General features: G+C 41.1%; 1 protein-coding gene across 1 annotated transcript; it reads right to left on the bottom strand.

Moving 5' to 3' along the window:
* Positions 1–1,111: 1,111 nt before the first annotated feature.
* LOC109320129 (carbonic anhydrase 2-like) lies at positions 1,112–19,266 on the bottom strand. Its single transcript, XM_019550103.1, has 7 exons — positions 19,204–19,266; positions 18,368–18,565; positions 7,648–7,766; positions 4,996–5,088; positions 4,163–4,225; positions 3,032–3,187; positions 1,112–1,617 (listed from the first exon to the last, which is right to left on the bottom strand). Exons 1-7 carry the CDS (start codon positions 19,235–19,237, stop codon positions 1,498–1,500), a joined length of 783 nt encoding a protein of 260 aa, XP_019405648.1. The 5' UTR covers positions 19,238–19,266; the 3' UTR covers positions 1,112–1,497.
* Positions 19,267–19,272: the final 6 nt, after the last annotated feature.

Below are 19,272 nucleotides of genomic sequence, written 5' to 3'. Positions count from 1 at the left end.
GACCGAGCCATGTACACGTATCAGTGATTCTCAACCAGTGTGCTGGGGCATGGTGGGATGCCATGAGATGTGAAAAGTGCCCAGCCTCTGCCCTGCCTCCACTGCCCAGGCACTCTACAAGGAGGTAAGCACTGTAGTAAACTAGTTTTTGAAATGGGGTGCCACTCAATTCACACAAATTATGGAGGGGTGCCTGGAGTCAAATGAGGGGAGCCTCCACTCTGCAAAGGTTGAGAACCACTGCCATAGATGCATACCTGTGGACTTGGGAACTGAACTTTGGGCACCTAATTTTGAAAGTATTTTTGTGCTAGATAGAGAGAACAAAGGCAAAAAAAAAGTCTTGTGTTAATACACTGCAACTTGTATCACAGGTTCTCATCTGTGGCCAAGCTTGAAGTAACCCATTTAAAGTTTCCCCAGTATCTTGAATATAGTTTTAATCAACCTTTTGTTAAGGAGAACACCATTACAAACCTATTTTGGCTGATTATCTGGGGGTGGTTGCTTAGGGCAATGTTATAACAAATTGCTTCCTTCTTTTCTCTATGAGCAGCACCGTTGGGAAACTACCCTCGTACCAAAACTGATCCACATTCAATTTATGTTTTCTTGAACTCTGCCACAAAACCCATGGGACTGATCCTTCTGTTACAATAAATGAATAAGAAGTAATTAATAAGCAGGTATTTAGACTGTAAGTTTTACATATACTTTGACGCACAAAATTCCTTGACATTTCTTTTAGATTGAAATAAGGGTCCAGAAACAGAAATAATTATATATTTTATTATAGAATTTATCTAAAATACAATCTTAACTTCTTTTTTAAATTAGAGCATATATTACCTTAATGAAAAGATATTTTGTATTACATCTATGATAAGAACTTTTACAGATGATACTCAATTTAAGTAGTTTACTATTTTAAAAAAATCCCAACACACTAAAGACATATTTGTGGTTGATGATAGTATGGCTAAAAAATTAAAATATTAAAAAAAAAAATATGTATACTTCATCTGCTTAAAACCAAAGATGTCTAACCTGTAATATTACCTTTGTTTTTCACTATGTCAATTCAATTTTAAGCTATTTAATCATATTTAAAATGTTCAAGTTATTCTGTACTCCTGTGCTTTTGGAAAAGCTTCAAGTTATTGAGTACACTTAATTTTATGTACTACCACCTGTGAATGAGGTTATTTAAAATGGCTTATTTTGCTGTCAAAAGTACTACTGTAGTCAAAATATCAGTCACACTAAATATCAAACTTCACACAAGGATGTTCCTCCCACCCTATGTATTATAAACCCTTTCCTTTGGTCTAGGATCTTTCACATTTCATTAGCTAATATTTTAGATGCAGAGTGGAAGAAACAAAGGATCTGGGAGATGAGACACTGCCATTGCACAGATGGCAAAGGCTTGATTTTTGTGCTTAGCAGAAGGGCTCCTCACAAACACAGCAATTTCTGTCAAGCTCAGAACTTTGCTTATTGGAATGAGGCTCTCACTCCTCTTCTCTTCAGAGGCTGGCATGGGCGCCAGTTGTCGACCATGTGGCATACGGGCTCATTTTCAGAACTGAAGCAAAGGCCACGGAGTTTGGATATCTGAAGAAGATAGCACCAGCATTAGTCTTCAGTTGCAGCCTTAGACCTCAAGAGACCGGTTTGCAGTATACAGTATGGATCAGAGCCCATCAGAATTTTTGAGAGTAGGGAGAAGGTGACTTAAAGCCAACTCTAATTTTTGCCTGCTTTAATAATCCCCTAAGGAATATATTCTGAGTCAACAATCTCACTACAAGGCAACATACCCTTTCCTGCCCTCAGCATTCCCCTTTGTTAATCAGAATTGGGAAAAGGTGACATAGGACCATCCAGAGGCAATTTTCTAGGCATTCTGTAGCACAGAAGAGCACAGCATTCTCTTGGTTATTTAAAATTAGAACATTTTTGGCTCTTCAATGTTTAAATAAAACTGACCCAATCAGCAAGAATGAAAAATCAATGAAGATCTCCTAGCATGAGAGGCGAATCAGTCCCAACATCCGTAAGAAGGCACTGTAGGGACTGAAATACTAGCAGATCCTGATTTTTGGGGATCAAATGCAAGTGCCCTACTCTCCAAGGCACAATCTATTTAGAGAGCTAGCAGGGAGCTCTAGTGAAAAGATAATTCTGCCATAAAACTCCTGTGTTCCAAACGTACATTAGGACAGTTTTATCTACTGAAATACTGGAGGTAAAGCATGTGGGAAATCAGTAAGAAGTCTTATTCTATTAAACATTTATTTGCCCATTATAAACAAGTCTACAGTTCATCTATCTACTTAATTAAACACCACATAGGAGAGTCTTCAGATGTAGACTCTCAGTTAATTCAGATCTAATGGTGAAACCCAGTATTCCAGTATAGCACATGGATTTCTCATATGGACAATCATTCATATGTGGTATATGATTTTGTCACACATGAAAAAAGCATTATTCAATGCAAGTGAAAGTATGTCATGTCATGCAGATGTCTTTAGGGAGGTGATCCACAGACAAAAGAAACTCCAGCTGACTAAAGAAATCCAGAACTGTGTGTCCTACAGTTGGTGCTGCAGCTGTTGATAACATGGATTTAAAAACTGTTGAAGGGTAAGGCAAAAGCCCTTTAGATGTGGCTTATATTTGTGGCACTCAGATCCTATTTATAGCCTCCAGCCTAAACACATGCAGACCTGAAGGAGGAATTCTGTATGTATACAGTTTCATTAAAGAAGGTTGAACAGAACCTAAACCTAGAGACTCAACCTAACAGTGCCTTAATCTTTCCCACTCTCCTCAAGCTCCACAATGCAAGAGGGTTTTTTCCTTCCTTTTTCTTTAAATAAAATACAGATTTCTGGAAGCTGGGAGCTTTCTACATGCCAAGCTATAGGAGATCAATTTGGCTCCTGTTCCTAGCAAAATACACAATAAGGAAAGCAATAATACGTGGATATAAAATATTGCTCTTTAACCCCTGAAGATATACCTGTTCCGGGCTGATATAAATAGGCTCTCTCAAAACATGCCAAATAACACATTCAAATAGAGGGGGAGTGGTCAGTGAGCCGGGGTAGGTCCAGAAATCCAGGGATGCAGGAAGCAGTCCTGTGGGATCATAGTCTGTGAAGGCAGCTCGTTTGCCCTATAACAGAAAAAGCAACCTGTTAATCCAATAGGATGTGAAGTCAGCTTGTACACACTTTGCTTGCAGAAGGAGAGTCCAAGGTGGTTCTGTATCTGGAGGGGGAGGGAGAGGGTCAGACACGCACATAAGGCAAACATGTGCACGCACACATATCAATCCTGCACAGTGCCCAGCCTATTTAAAATTTAAAAGTTTACAAGCCTATTTAAGTTGAAAAGTGCTCAGAACATTGCAGGTCCAAACTCTGGTCTGTGCTTCAAATGTCACTGTCAGTGCCCCTTCCCTTTAATATGTTCCTCGATTGTATTGTTCTTGCGGAAAGGATCAGACAGAACTACATGTTCTGATGGCTAAGGAGATCTAGCACATATGAAAATGGTGGGTCTAGTTCAGCATCAATGGATGTCAGTAGCAAAGCTCGCATTAACCTCAGTGGAATCTGGATTGTTGACCTGGATGTGACAAAAAGGTAAGAGCAAAAATGTCCCCTTCTGTTTTTCTTTCCTCAAATGTCCATCACCTTAGAATTTGGACAGCTAACTTTGCAATAAATAGCAAAAAATCATAGTAGGCTATACTTTAACTACCTACTTCATAAAAATACAGTCATAAGATTTAGACCATATATAAATGTGATGCAGTATTCTGACTAGACTCAACTACAACTGAAAACCAGGATAACACAATCATATTTAAATAAATCAGTATTCACAGTTCCCCTCTTCAAGGGTTGTGTGATACCATAAAGCCACACTACCCATTATTATATCCTAATCTAAAAAAAAAACCCGAACTATTTGAGCCCTCCTTAAAGTAGGGAATACAAATGCATCAGTGCAGCTGACATGGAGCAACACCACTGTAGTACACAAGCAAAACGAACAGAAATCAAAATAGCTATTCTGCATATCAGGTGAAGGACATAGGAAACGGTTGTGATTGCTGTCATTTAGCACATGGTTCATTAACAACCTTGGTTCGAATGGCATCCAGCGCATCAACCACCTTCTGCATTTCAGGTTTGGCATTTCCCACCTGCAATGCAAGACAAATGAAGCACAAGTGAGTATGTGTGTATGTGACAATTCAGGCTGAGCTGACTAACAGCTAAAGAAACATTTTATATAACACCACCACCACACCACTGGAATGGCTCACAATGTTGCACAAACATGATTGTAAACTGGCCTTATGACGAATTTAAGAGTTTGCCAGTTGGCCCAAATGTGCTGTGTTTATCTGTGGAAGTCATCGATAATGGGAATAGAATTGTGTTAAGATATGATGGCTTTGTCTTTGGATCTGTGCCTTTGGTTTCTCATAAATTCAAAATCAGACTCTTAATTAAGTCAAGCTAATGCCAGTAGGGCAAAAGACTCTGCATACCAAGCAATGGTCTGCATGCAAATTGTGCTAGTGTAACCATGTTAGTGTGAAATGCGATTCTACTGAGATGGTTATACTAATACTACGCCTAGCATGGATGCAAGTGTATCAGTATTGAAGGTGGTTTATACCAGTATAGCTTGTTGTCCTTCCTGTATGGAAGGAAAGATGGGAGAAAAAGCACTTTTATACCAATATAACTTTGTCCACACTTGCAGAAATTGTACTTTAAATCTATAGTGGTATTATGAAAATGCTATGAATTTTGTGTGTCTTGCTAAGCCATTCAGTTGGGCAGGGACCATCTTTTTGTTGCATGTTTGTGCACACTAGGACAGAAAGCTCCTAATCCATTATCAGGGACCCTATTAATTACTGCAATACAAACAACACATTACCATAATAAAGGTTTAACTAACCTTAAGAAAAATGCCCAGCACAGTCAAGCCATCAGGATGTTTCAGAGCCTCACTAAATGTACCATATCTTGTGTTCCAGTGAACCAGGTGAAGCTAAAAGCAGGGGGACAAAAAAAGCATTTGTGAAGAGTGCATTCTAACAGACAGAGCATCTCAACTAATAATTTTCAAAATAAGGAACCAGGAAGGTCATTAAATTAAACATTAACAACAGATGGTGTTTTACAGCTCAGGCTTTAAAAGTTCTCCATGCAACTAAGAATTTGCTGAATCATTCCTCTGCTTTACATATTATGTAGTAACCTTTATTCAAATAGATATTGACAAGCTGTTCCTCATTCTCTCTCCCAGGTGAATTTTTAAGTGCAAACTGTGAGCTACGTCTTGCCTATTCTGATCAGATTTATATGGTTTTAATACAGAGTTTTGCCTAAACAAAGACTGCAGGATTTCACTTGTTTTAAATTTGGTATTCCACTTTTTCCAGAGGACACAGGTAACAAACTCAGCCCCCAAATCTGAGGAAATCATACCCGTTACACAAAGGATTAGTTTGGCCTATAATCTAGGGAATGTTAAAAAAAAAAAAAAAAACACCTCCTGGAAAACACTGAAGACTTTCTGTTTGAAAATAAATGCAATGTTAATTGGGTTTCTCCTCTTCTTTGTCCTGGTCTCCTCAGCTGTTTGGGCAAAGAGAAGTTTTTGGTTCTTCAGATGCTTCTTCACCTAGAACCCAGTGGTTCCTGTGGATCTTCCCTCATTTGACATCAGAACAATCTGTGTCAGCATAGCAAGTTAAACAGCTAATTAAGGTACAATGAGCAAAATTTCATAACAGGAAGAATCCAAGCCAACCAGGTGCTCCAAGAGGTCATGAAACTGAAATCTGTTCCATACCTTGTAAAAAAGAAGCAGGGAAGATGAACCCTCTAGACCAGACAGTTTCTGGCCCTGCATAAGTAAATGGGAGATAGCAGAGAACGTGCTACGAGTAACTTTCCTCTTACTCAATTACAAGGACCAGGCAGAACTCCAGCCAGGTGTTATCTGGGTGAAAAAATATCAGGAAAATTTAGTTCTGCTTCTGTTGCTATACTTCCAAAGTGGATAGGAAGTGACAGATGAGGGTTAGTACATAGCTTCATCCTCCTGGAACAGGGGTGGGCCAGGGGCTAATGGAGTATGAATCCCTTGTGCACAGGATGATGTAGCTAATGCTTGGCATAGAGTCTGAAAGCATCCTGGAGGCATTCTATTTGAGCCAGTAAGATTCTCTCCTTGAATTTGTTTTGCTGCATGTCTCTGCTACAGCTGCCCTTGCTCACTTATCACCACAGGCTGTGCCTTTAAAGCCACAAAAAGCCTTTTAGGAGCCATTTGTTTTAATGCACACATCTCCAAGTCACAAACTGAAGCAAGTAAAAAGGAACATATAGGGCTAAATCCTAAGTGGCATTTATGTAGTACTGTAATGGCAATGCATAGCACTAATGCACAATTTGCATTCTGTTTCTACTCACGGCACAATCAGCTCATTGTATTAGCACAATGGCTAGGGCATTTGCCCAGGCAGTAAGAGATCCAGATTCTAAGCCTTCTCATACCACACCTAGAGGTGGACTTGCTTCCCAGGAAAGTGTTTTACCTACAGGTTCCAGGCCAGGCATTGCCCAGGGCCCTCTGCACTTCTTTACATCTTGCATTTCCAAATGTCTTTGTATAAAGTGGACAAACAGCAGCGAGATAGTGATTTTAACTCTACTGGGGGCCAGGGGTACAGACAAGACTGCAGGGTCCCTTCCCTGAGTGGCCATCTCATTGAGTCACTCTCTCTATGCTGTCCCACTCCTTCTAGCCATACCTATCTTCTCCCCATGCTGGCTGCCCAGTGGTCCAGCTTCATGAGGAAGGCTGGAGAGGACTCCAGGTAAAGGCTAGTCGGTGGCCTGATGTTTTAGGCACTTGCCTGAAAATTAAGGGAGTAAATTTGAAACCCACTCTGGAAGCCAGGCCTCTCAGACTCTAGACGTGGTCCCCGAGCACTAGATTACTGGGATAAACAGTGGAGGCTGCTCCTTTTGTAACATGCATCCATTAGTAGGGACTTTTCCATGACTAAAGTTTAGGGTTTTGCAGTGTTACATGCACAGCAAGGAAATTTTATTTCATCCAGGCAACTACAATTGTCAGAGGGCATCCTACCAAACACGTTCAGTATGGAAACACAGGCTGAGTCTAACTACATAGAATCAAAACTGTGCGCGAGTGCCCCCAAAAAATCAGTTGCACAGCCATAGAAGTGCCACTTAATTAGGTGAAGGTGACATAGTATTTAGCTTACGTTGTAGAGCTGAACAGCAAATTTTCTATCGCTTTCCATGACCTACTGGGAGTGCTGAAAAAACAGCTGATGTAGCTAATTTACTTCATGAACTGAAGTAGCTGCAACCATTTTAGAGGGAAGATGACACCTCCCACTCTAGCATGGGGCAGCCCCAGTGGAAGTACTAACATTGACCGATGTTAACAATGAATCACTTTTACCTGCTCAAGTTCTTATGCTGCTACCACTATGGATTTGCATTGATGGGAAATTAAGAAGAGTTTCAAACACAGCCAACGCTTCAGCAGATAAAAAGGAAGTCCTACCTCTGCATCGTATTTCACACCATCCACAGTGTGCTCAGACCCCTGGCCTTCACAGGATCCCCAGTGGATGTGAAACTGAATCAGTCTGTAGGTTCCGTCCACTGCTCCACCTCTCAGCACTGCAAACCAAGAAGTTTTTATCAGCACATGCCTCGCACCCTTCATTACAGACCCTTCCTTTATAACAGAGTACCCAACTCAAGTCTAAAGGAAACTGTACTTTGATGCTCTGCCTGCTGTTCTGCTATTCTGGAACTGTTTAGAGTCCAATGCTAAAACTAGCCAGAGTCACTGCAAGATATATAAAAACATAAATGCCATCACTGTATATCCTGTCAACAATTAGCCAGCTATACTACTTATACAAGGTGATCAGGGTTTTGGAGGACATTATAGGATTAACTCTTCTGCCATGAATAAGAAAAGCCACAAACCTGAATGGCCATAACACTGCTGCCATATACTAGGGCCAGCAAAGTGCATCTGTTATGCTGTCTGGCTATTTGGGCCTTGATCCTGAAAATCATGCACTGGAGTCCAAAGCTGCCATGCTACAATGCAAATCTGAGTGAAGTTTATGCATAGAATTTAGGGGATTCAAGTCTCCATTCTTTACCATTCCTATGGTCCTCAGTCTGGAAGAAAGGCATATACTTTTGTTCTCCCTATTGGCATTACTACCCAATAGGAATAACTGGAGTGTCAAAGAGACAGTCATGCATGCAGGAGCAGGCTTCCCAGAGCGGTTTCATACTGTTGCTAATTTTTACCTTGTGTTTATACTCAACAGTCCACACTTGTGATTGGCAGGATCAAGAACTAACTTGGACTACAGAACACTCAAGGCAGGGACAATGTCTTCTAAATTGCCACACCAAGCAGAGAACAAGCATGAAAAAAAGCCCTGTTGAAGTCAATGGAGCTATTCATGTGAGTAAAGAGAACAAAGACTGGTTCAGATTGTGATAACCAAATGCTCCGCAGTTGAACAAATTAATTCTTTGCTTAGGTTGATAATATTTTTAAAACAAAGATATTTAAAATGTGGGTGATAATGTACCTTAGAAACCAATACTTGTTTCTGCAAACTGTAACAAAAGCAAATTATACTTCAGTTTCCATCATTGTGCCTACAGATTTGTAGGTGTGACATAAAAAGAAGACATAATATGCCCCTTTGGCTAATACTCCTCCTTTGGGACCTAAAATCAGAACTTTGTAAAATATGAATGCATGTTCTATTTTAGTCTTTGCAATTTCAAGCATGCTAGACCACGCTGAACAGACCAGGATTCACCCTGCCTCAGGCCAAATTCTATGAAGCATGTATACAATGCTCAAAGTGGTGCTCTGCCTACAGTAGCTACTTAGGTTTGTATTTTATAATAAATATCCATTTTTAAAAGCTGCCATATGTTTTGAATGATGGCAGTTTCAAATTAGCCCTAAAATTGGTACATTTTAATAAGAAGTAGATACTGTGAACGAACAGTAGTTTCTTTTACAAGTTAAATAACTACTTTAAAAAACAAACAAACCACAAACAATGTGCCTGTATTATATAGTTTCATTGTCAGTAGACCAGTGATACAGATATAAAAAGGAGATGAGTTTCCAAAATCTTTGAATGCCAGAATAACAATAACATCGTGGCAGTATGACCTGCCGATTTTGAATAAATGGAAAGCATGCTGAGAAGCACATTCTTCAATTCATCTGCAGCACTGTTCCTTTAGGATTCTAGGTAGAAACCATAAAATTCAGATAATCCTTGCACTTGTGTCTTGCTTTCTGTGTTCTGTGGTTTTCAAATTCAGTACCTGCTTATTTTAAGTCACAGCAAAGCATTTAAAGAAAGTAATAATTATATTAGTGTGAATAAATATAAACCCAGCAAGCTTAATTACACAACAGCCTTCTTGTGTTAGTTTATATTAGGCAGGTTTTTTACCACTTCTCAGTGATGCCACTGAAGTAAATTGGACAGGCAAAAAATAAATACTGGGAAGTCATTTTATCCAGAGCAATCTTTTTTTATCCATTAATAAACATTACTAGTTCCCCAAATTTAAAAGCTTCTTTCTTCGCTGTTTTAGCTATTTCACTTGACATTAGACACAGACCCAAACTCAAATTAGGCATCAGATCTTCCTATCCGATTGTTTTGAAGATTGCAGTTGGCATCCAGATCTGAATATCTTGGCTTTACCCCCTTTCCACAGTTATATACAAAAACTGTCCCCTTCCTCCCCCCCCCTAAACCTTTTCTGAGTCTCACAATTACAGAAAGACAGGGAAAGAGAACTAGCACTACCTCCCGTTGCATACCAATATGTAGCTCCCCCATGGGTGCACAATACTAGCTCAATAGACATGAGCAAGAGATAACAGCTAGCCGGCTGTAGGATGAAGAGGGGAACAACCAAGGTGTGACACAGTTCTTTTTCAGAGAAGCACAATTTACAATGTGGTGGTGTGTATCAGTAACTCCAACTCTATGGCTTTGTGACAGCTACGGCAGAAGCCTGAATGTATAAGAGGCGTTGAGCTAAAACTATGATGAGTTCTATCTGACAATAGCAGGAGAAATATTAAGGTAAAAAAAAAAAAAAAAAAATCACAGGACTGTAGGCAAATAGGGCTGGAAGGAACCTCACAAGATCACCTAGTCCAGACCCCTGAATAGTAATAGAAGTTATAGTTTGGAGATACTCCCTAACAGGAAGTTGACAGAGTTGGGAATTAGAAGATAGCCTCTGTTAGAGAGCACCTACTCAGGAAAAAAAGAGACAACAAGTCTGCAAAAGCTTATCTAGTGCTCACAATAAAACTTCTCATTAGTTCTCATTCTTGATACGCCTACATTTATTGAACTCAGTGATCACTATACTCTGTTCAAGGCAGGAGCACCCGTGACTAAACCACCCCACCCAAGTGTATGTCCAGTTTTCTTTTAAATGAGCTTGGAGGCACTCAAGAAATGGGAACTTGATATTTACTGTATCAAGATGATGCTAGGCACATTTGAGATAATAATAATAAGAATGGGATCTTTATTTTATTTCTTAGACTATCTCAAAATATTTTCTCATTATTTGCAGTGTCCTAAGGCTTGGAAAATTGAGTAAATTATACTTGATTTTCCTATATAAACAATCCCATTGAGGTCAAAGGGATTTCTAAGATAAGCTATAAAACTGTTTTGTGAAATAACTCAAACAATGGAGTTAAATCCTCTGCTTCACACATATCAGTTTGATAAGAATTATTCTATTCCAGACCATGTTAATCTCAATAATTACGATCTAAGGAAATACTTTCCAAAGGGAAATTCATCAGATACAGCGGATTTTCCTGCAGCTGAAACAGTCCTAAAAATATGCTGAAAGTACGTGGTTCAAACCCCAGAAAAATCTTGTGCCAATAGTGCCTTCCCCTTCACCCCAACCAAACTCCAACAGCTTGTGTAGTATATATACACACAATACATACATGTGTGTGTAATGGAAGTACATGTATAATACACTCAAGTCATTGTGTATGTATATATGTGTACATATACATATAGAGAGATGTATATATGATAGAAGCGAACTTGGAAACATCATATTTAAGCATGCTGCTCTGTTAATGGCATAAGTAAGACTCTAATATTATTAGGACTCAGTCTTATCTTTATGTGCAGGGCTGGGCTTTTCTAGCTGCATCCAGACAAGCGTGGCCATGCAGTATACTGCATATTTAGCTGTTTTCTGTGCAGCGCAGAGGATTTTTTTGATCCCTGGATATCCAGGGGTCAAAAAAGCCTGTGGGGAAAAAAAGCAGAGTGACACACATGGCCGCAGCATGCACTAAGCAAAACCAGAGCACGACAGCCAGAGCCATGCTCCATTGCTGGCCAGGCTCCACACGGCAGGAGCACTGCTGCTGCAGCCCCAGGAGGCTTCCAGGTAAGGCTGCTGGGGCCAGTCTAGTACCGGCCCCAGCCTCCCCCACCCCACCCTTGGTAACTTGCCACATGCCAGAGGGTACATGGCATAGGCATTCCCCCCAGGACAACTAGCGGCAGCACAAGGTGCGCCACCGCTAGTTGCCCCCAGGGAACCAAACATTCATGCATGTCTGGACACAGCCGCTGAGTCACTGTTTCTGGAAAGCTCCCAGCATGCAGTTCAGACTTTGTGAAAGATGCTTCCTGGCTAAAGAAACAATATTCCTGGGTTAACTCATTGCCACAAGGAAAGCAGAACCCAGGGTTCTGATGGTATGGATCATGGTTGTGATGAATGGCCATCATGGAAAACATCCATGATCTTCACCAAAATGTGTAATGGTGACCTCAGAGAAACAGCCTCCTCTAACCCGTGTGGAAGCAGGTGGGAAAGCCTGATAGCATGAAAGGGGTGCGTTTGGGAAAGATAACATGAAAGTAACGTGAAGCATCTCCCAAAGTGTGCCAGACTTGTACACACTGCATATTCAGTGCGTACAGTTTGCAAGTGACCCTGACTCGCCTTGGCTGACCTATTTGATGTGACTTGCATGTCAGCTGAGGAGAGCACACCCTTGCTTAAGGACACAAGGCTGCTCTGTGAGCCAGAGTGGTTCCCATCTCATTAGTATTTAATGCACCAGAATGGTGTTCAGCTGTGTGTACATACTTGCATAGGCATGTAAATAAACGTGCTGTGCATAAACATACTTCTACATACCCAAACACACATGCAAAGATGCACATAAACACATACATCACATGTACATGTTCATATATACAAATATGCACACACAAGAGATTATTATTAATGCCCCGAAAAGTTAAAGATCAAGAGCCTGTTCAGGAACCAGCCTTATGTCCTTAAACAGGGAGGGCTCACCCTAGCTGACATACAGCCATTATCAAATACGTCAATCAGGTTGCGTCACAGTCACTGTCAAGATGCCAGCATGCAGTGTATGCATTTTAGGAGGCGTTTCATTACTTTCTTGTTATCTCTAGCAAGCACCTTTTCTACCCCAACAGGTGGTCACTTTGACTAGAGAAGGAAGTTTTTGGATGATGAATTACTATCCCTGTCCCCAGGAGCTCACAAGGGTTTTTATACTTAAAAAAGTGAAACAGGACAAGCAAATGAAACAGGACATCAAGCAAAGGAGTCCTATGAGGACTGGCCCAGAAAAACTTACAAGTGGCCCTTGACCTAGCTGTTAGCAGATGACTCATTTCTTCTGGCATCACTGTTCAAGTGATACTCCAGGAGGATTTGAACAGAAAGGAGGAAGCTATATGCCCACTCCAAAGCCAATTTCTGGCCAAAAGACTTAAAAGTTTTTAAATGATTGTAAGAAATAAATCATGGCCACTTTGAGCTATGCATAATAGTGAAAAAGGTCTAAATCACAGGCATTTATTTAAGCCCAGTGTTCACATTCTCTATTTCTTCAAGGTACTGGGGCTCTATACAGACAGTTCTTTTTATGATTCAGAAGAATTAATATATAGGCTTGGCAGGAGAGTCATGTGAAGATTCAGAGTTCAGAACATATATGGTAAGGTATAACACTATTCTGCACTAGCTAATGTTATGCTGTCAGAGCTGTTGGCTCTAAAAATAGACCTCCTGTCAGTAGCTCTATTCAGAAGGTCTTGTCTTAAGAGAGAGCAAATGTGTTATGATTTCCTCTCAAGTGACCCTTCTTGAAGTGGGAAATGAAAATAAAAAGAACCCAGCGCCAACTTTCTGTATAACTCACTATACACAAAGCAATGCAAACCCAGAAGTGTCTAGGGTAACAAATATCCACTGGTCTCTCTATACTGGGCACTTCTGCACGTGATCGTACAGCACCATCATTTAATATTTCCTTTTGGAAGTACTCAAAACACCGTGCAATAACAGCCCATACTGTGCTGTGCCCGCCATGTGCAGTTATTTTTGGCTGTTACATCGCCGTAGCAACCCGCTATAACGAAGGAGCACATTGCTACGGTGACACAGCGGCAGCACCACGGTTTTTGCCAATGGTAAAGATTATTTAGCGCCTTGTGTAAACGTGCCCACTGACTCATTAAACTGGATGCGTCTCTGAGAGTGGCACTCTCCCTAATCATTCTTTCCATTCTAGATAGAATCAGCTGGAAAAATATACTTGCTTAAAATGACTACGGAGAGGTTTTTATCCAGGGCCAAAGTGATCCAATATTTTGACCTCCCAGCTGTGATACTGTAAAAAAAGGTTTTACTAGGATTATATTTTCATAAAAATGTCCAATCTACATAAGTTTCTACATGATTTTAAATATTTTCTCTACCTTTGAGGGAAATGAAAACTAAAAGGAATGACACAAAAGGCTAACCAAAACAAAAATGTATCCGTTTTTTAGTAACAGCACTGGCAGTTTAATCAAACTTTCCAATTAAATCCTACTGGTGCTATAGATAAAATATTGAGCCTTTTCAATTATGGTAATAAAACAAGATCTTTATGGACTTCTTAAAACTTCAGTTGTACTGTGTAAAGTTTTTTCAGGAACATTTGTACAAAGCACATTATAAACAGGTTGTAAACTTTCTTCAACTCTCTCCTCATTTATTTTTAGCATTCATGAGCTAAGTCAGAGTCTATGGTTGCAGACTTTGGTTGCTTGCTGCCATAAACAATTATAAAAATGTACTTAGCTCCCCACACAAGGTTGAAAGCATCACGTCATATAAGTACCAGTATCTTCTTTGTTATAAATGGCAAACTGAATAATCCCCAAAATAAAAGTATATTTATTGTAATATATCAACGCCCAATCTACCAAACTTTTACTTCTTAGCATAATGCTTACCACACTGTGCTTTGTGCAGAATCAAGCCCTAAGATATCCAAATGGGTACACTTTTGTCTTGAGATAAGTTCTTAGGATATATGTAATCTAGAAAAACATGCGTCTTTATTTAAATTCCCAAACACTTAAATACTATTGCTTGGAAGGACTTATACTTTAATACCACTAAAAAATAACAGGCTGGCCAACTGAAAAATGTAGCCACAAGGACTGAATTAGATAGAGAAGCTAATTATTATTGGAGAAATTGGTAACCCGCTTTATACACATTTCCTCAGAAAACATTTAATAAAACTGCCAATTAAGCAAAATAACAAAGTGTCTATACTATGAGAAAATCATGACATTTCAACATATAAAAGACACACGAGTAATGTGTATCCAATGATGATCAGGATGTGTCAGCATTCTGTTAACTACAGCATTTCTAAGGATGAATTAAACACATAAAATATGAAGGACATATTAAGAAGCAAAGGGTCCAATCCTACCCACCAGTTTCATGGATTTTCGAGAAACTACTTTAGTGAGTAAGGGCTAAATGATTTTATAAATTAAAATTCCAAAGATTTCACTTAATACTCATTTTGTAAACTTATCTCAAATTATAATATATAATAGTGAGAGACAGGAATATCAAATTTCCAAAACTATTACAAACTTTTGTCTATTGGGATCAAGTTAAAAACCTTAAAATAACACTATAAGAGGGTGTTTTATGGCAGATGATATGTGCTTGGTAAATCGCAATACTGGAAATGGAACTGGAATGAAGAATTATGTTTGTAAATCTCCTCTTATTAATGTAGAGCAACTTCCCTAACAAAGTAGAGCAAAGTGTTTTTCCTATGACCACACAATATTCCTAAGCTGAATATGATGTTGTTTTTCTTTTAAACAATTCAGAACATGCACAACAGGATATGCACACTTATTTCAATGGGTTTACTTACATGAATAAAGTTAATAACATAAACTATACATGTACTTCAGGGCTTTTAGAATCTAGACCAGGGATGTCTATCTAACATAAGGCCCGCAGCTGGATCCAGCTTGCAAAGCCAGGTCATCTGGCCTGTGGGTCTCCTGGAGGCCAGGTATTCAGAGATAGATAGGGTGAGCAATGGATTAATTAACCCCTGCAGCTCCCTGGCATCACATGCCCCACCACTGCTGCTGCTGTGTTAAGATCCAGCTGGCAAGGAACGCTGCAGTCCAGATCCAACCAGGGAGATCCAACCAGGGGAGCTAGATGAGTTTGAGAGCCCAGATCTAAACCAATGGGATCTAGGCCAATTTTACTTACAAATGAGTAAAGTAAAATTGGGCCCTTAATTTTTAATGAAATAATTTTTAATTTGTGCAGGATTGGGTCCTTAATTTTATTGCAAGGGACAGAGGATAGATAAAATAAACTCCTATAGTTTCTATTTTTGCTGGTGGCATTTTGTTTAATCAGGAACTCGGTACAGAAATAATTATCTGCAAAAGAATGTTGTAAACAAGAAATGAATGAATTGCCATCAATCCATAAACAGGTTTATTTTGTGTTATAGAAGTAGGATAAATAGTTAACTGCCTATAAACAGGCTTCAGTGTGCCAGCAGGTAGATTTTGCATACTATGATTTTTCATACACTGTCAGATTCTGAAGGATGTACGCTCAGGTAAATTTGGAGATATCTATATAATGTTCTCTTCTTTTTTCTTTTCTTTTTTTTTTTTTTTTTAAATCAGTCCAGTCTAATGAACTGTTTCGCTATTGCATATATTTTCCCTTCAATCCCCTCACCTCTCACTCCCTGAAAGCAATTAGGTGCATGTGGATCACTATCACAGAAAGATGTTCCATTCCTGGGATGTTTTGAATTTTGAGTTACTGAATATAGTTTCTCAACTACCTTCCCATACACACATATGCACACACACTGCTCCTGGTTTTCAGAGGTACTGAATCCTGGCAGTTCATACTACCTTCAGCAGGACTTGTGGCAAGCTGCTTCTGAAAATCAGGACCAGAGTAAATACCCTTTAGTAGTTCAGTTCAGGGGTGTCAAACATAGGACCTAAGGATGCTCAATACCTCATGAACTGGATGCCAAAAACTGAGAGTCAGAATACCCTGCTGAAGCTAAAAAGATATTCCTGGTGTCATGGACGCTCTGAGTGAATTCAATACATGAAACAGTACAATGGCAAAACACACTCTTAGCTATCCATTTAGTTCAGTAAAATGGATGCTGAGTTTTTAGTGCAATTTTGAACTGCTGCAGTTCTGCTTAAGTCCTTAAAAAGAACAAGATTTTTCTAGGCACAGCAATTTATTTACATTACAGCACCAACCCCTAAATGACATTGCCAAGGAAATGCCTAGGAAAAAATAGGGCACTTGCTCCAGCAAGTTAAATCAGGCAGTGTCTGGAGAAGACAGTTACTATCTCTACAATGGGATTGTTTTCCCCTTCTAAATTAAAAATAGAGGCACATTCATCACAGCAGAGTGGCAATTTTTGCAAATCCAGTCAGCTGAGAAATTACAATTAGGCAGAGATCCTGCAAGCCCTTGCTCATACGAGTAGCCCTGACTCATGCCAGTTGCCCCATTAATTTCAGTGGGACAAACCATATACCTCATAGGACCTAGTTGTTAACTTGGCAGTACAGCAGGGGCCGGCAATGTTTTTGGCCAGACTGCCAACCCACCGCCCACAACCTCAATTTGTAAGACATTGGCACACCAGGGGTGGATGGCGGGGGAGCCATGAGGGGCCCGATCCTTCTGGCAGTACAACCCTGACTCCTTCCCTGCCATCCACCTTGAGGCACACATCGCCAGCAAGGAGCCAGGCCTGGACTCTGTAGACCCCAGTGCTGCTGCAAGCAGCCCAGGCTCACTGGGCCCCAGGGGCCTGCCCAAAGCCTAGGCCAGCTGCAGTAGGCATCTGAGATGCTGAAAACAGCTGCACCAGGGTCCACGGAGTCCCAGACTGGCTCACTGCTGGAGGCAGTGCATCTGTGCCTCAGGGTGGATGACAGGGAAGAGTCTGGGTTTATGCTGCCACAACAAGGATCGGGCCCCTCGTAGTTCCCCCGCCATCCACCCCGAGGGCTGGCATGTCAAGCAAAATATCTTCACATGCCGCACACTGGCATGCATGCTGGGGGTTGCTGACCCCTACAGTACAATATTATGAGCACACTGCTAGCATGCTGAAGAATAGCAAGCTCTAAGTTAACTATATAGGGATATGTTAAATGTACTGCTATCTTTATCCTGAAAGTCCTTACTCAGGAAGAGCCTAGGCTGATGCTTTTTTAAATTAGAGGATATAAGATTGGTGTTTCCTAATCATCCCTCTATTCCTGCATTGCCCTGGAAATATGCCACATTTGCAACTTCTGGCAGTAAAAGTATGAAACAGTATTGTTGATAACAAAAAACTATTTTGCTACTCAGTCTTAACTTCACCTCTGCCTCTTATTTTAACTATCTAGTCAAAAGTCAGTATTTTACAGGTGAAAAAATAAGCCTTAAGTCACTCCTCTCAAAGTACTTTACTTTGGTCTATTATGCATTTTGAGCATGATCCAAATCCTATTGAATTCACTAAAAAACCTTGCATCTACTGCAAAGGGCTTTTGATCAGAACAGATCAAAGCCATGCAGATAAGCTCAGGTTTCTTTTTAACTGGAGCAAAGATGCTTATGTGCATTGAATCATCATGGGTTAAATCCTGATCCCACTGAAGTTAAGATACCCACTGACTTCAGCAGGGCCAAGCTTTCACCCCCTTGTCTAGTAACATTTTCAAACCCTCCCTCCCGTTCCTTCCCCTACAGAAGATGGATTCAGTATTGTAGAAAAAACCCTAAACATGAGGACTCACCTGATTTGTCAGCAGAGTCATCGAACTCCACATTGAAAGAGTGACCATTGTTGACGATGCTTCTAGCTGTGGAGGGATCATAACTGATACTTAAGGACTTCAGAGAAGGGTCGTACTTGGCGGACCTGGTGTTAATATCAATAGGAGACTGACGTTCTCCATTGGCATTAGGGAATTCCTTACACCAGTGAGCCGGTCCTACAAAAGGATGCACACAGAGATCCAACATGAAAGGATGCACACAAGACCCAGAGGGTGGCCATAAGTCATAACCAAGTCAACTTGCAGTGCACGGCAGAGGCTCTCATGCATGAAAAGCGGAGGTCTTATCTCTGCCGGCTCCCACTGCTTGTTCCAGCAATGGGGGTGAGAAGCCACGGGCCTGGGGTTACCGCCAGATCCCGCTGGCGACCCGAGGGTCTCACGGGCCTGAGGACGTGGGAGCCCTGAGGCACAGGTAGGTCATTCGAAAGAGCTGGTGCCCCACCACTTCTAAAACCTGAGCCTGCCACCGCACGGAACCGGGGACACGCGGGGGTACAGGCTGGCACAGCCTCCTGCGGCATGGTGAGAAGCCTTGGGGAAGTGCTGGAGAAGCTGCCTGGGTCCCCGGCTAGCTGCTAGCCGGCGTGCCACAGGCAAGTAGCTGCAGGTGGCAGGAGAGGGGCAGGCAGGTCTGCCAGGGAAGCAGCAGCACATGGCCACGGGGAGGCTGCCCGGCCCCGCACCCGGGGACCCTGGGGCCAAGCATGGGCAAGCGCCCGCCTCTCACCCCGCGCCCCCCGGCCCGGGGGCTCCGCACGGGCAGGGCACAGGCGGCGGCGCGGGGCACTCACCGTTGTCACAGCCGTAGCCCCAGTGCTGGGACATGGTGCGGGCGGCTCGGGCAGGACGCTGGCCCCGGC

Source organism: Crocodylus porosus, unplaced genomic scaffold (assembly GCF_001723895.1).
Source record: "Crocodylus porosus isolate Cpor-Errol unplaced genomic scaffold, CroPor_comp1, whole genome shotgun sequence".
In the NCBI taxonomy this organism is placed as follows: Eukaryota; Metazoa; Chordata; order Crocodylia; family Crocodylidae; genus Crocodylus; species Crocodylus porosus.
The sequence above is the reverse complement of the archived record's forward strand: the minus strand, read 5'-3'. Positions and strand labels throughout refer to the sequence as shown.

What these genes read in the sequence shown, in the direction of transcription:
- LOC109320129 (XM_019550103.1), bottom strand. Translation starts at nt 19,237, where the DNA reads ATGTCCCAGCACTGGGGCTACGGCTGTGACAACG. An exon ending in GTGTGAAATACGATGCAGAG is followed by an intron (nt 5,089 to 7,647) that starts GTAGGACTTCCT and finishes CCCTGCTTTTAG; the next exon opens with CTTCACCTGGTTCACTGGAA. An exon ending in TGCTGGGCATTTTTCTTAAG is followed by an intron (nt 4,226 to 4,995) that starts GTTAGTTAAACC and finishes CTTGCATTGCAG; the next exon opens with GTGGGAAATGCCAAACCTGA.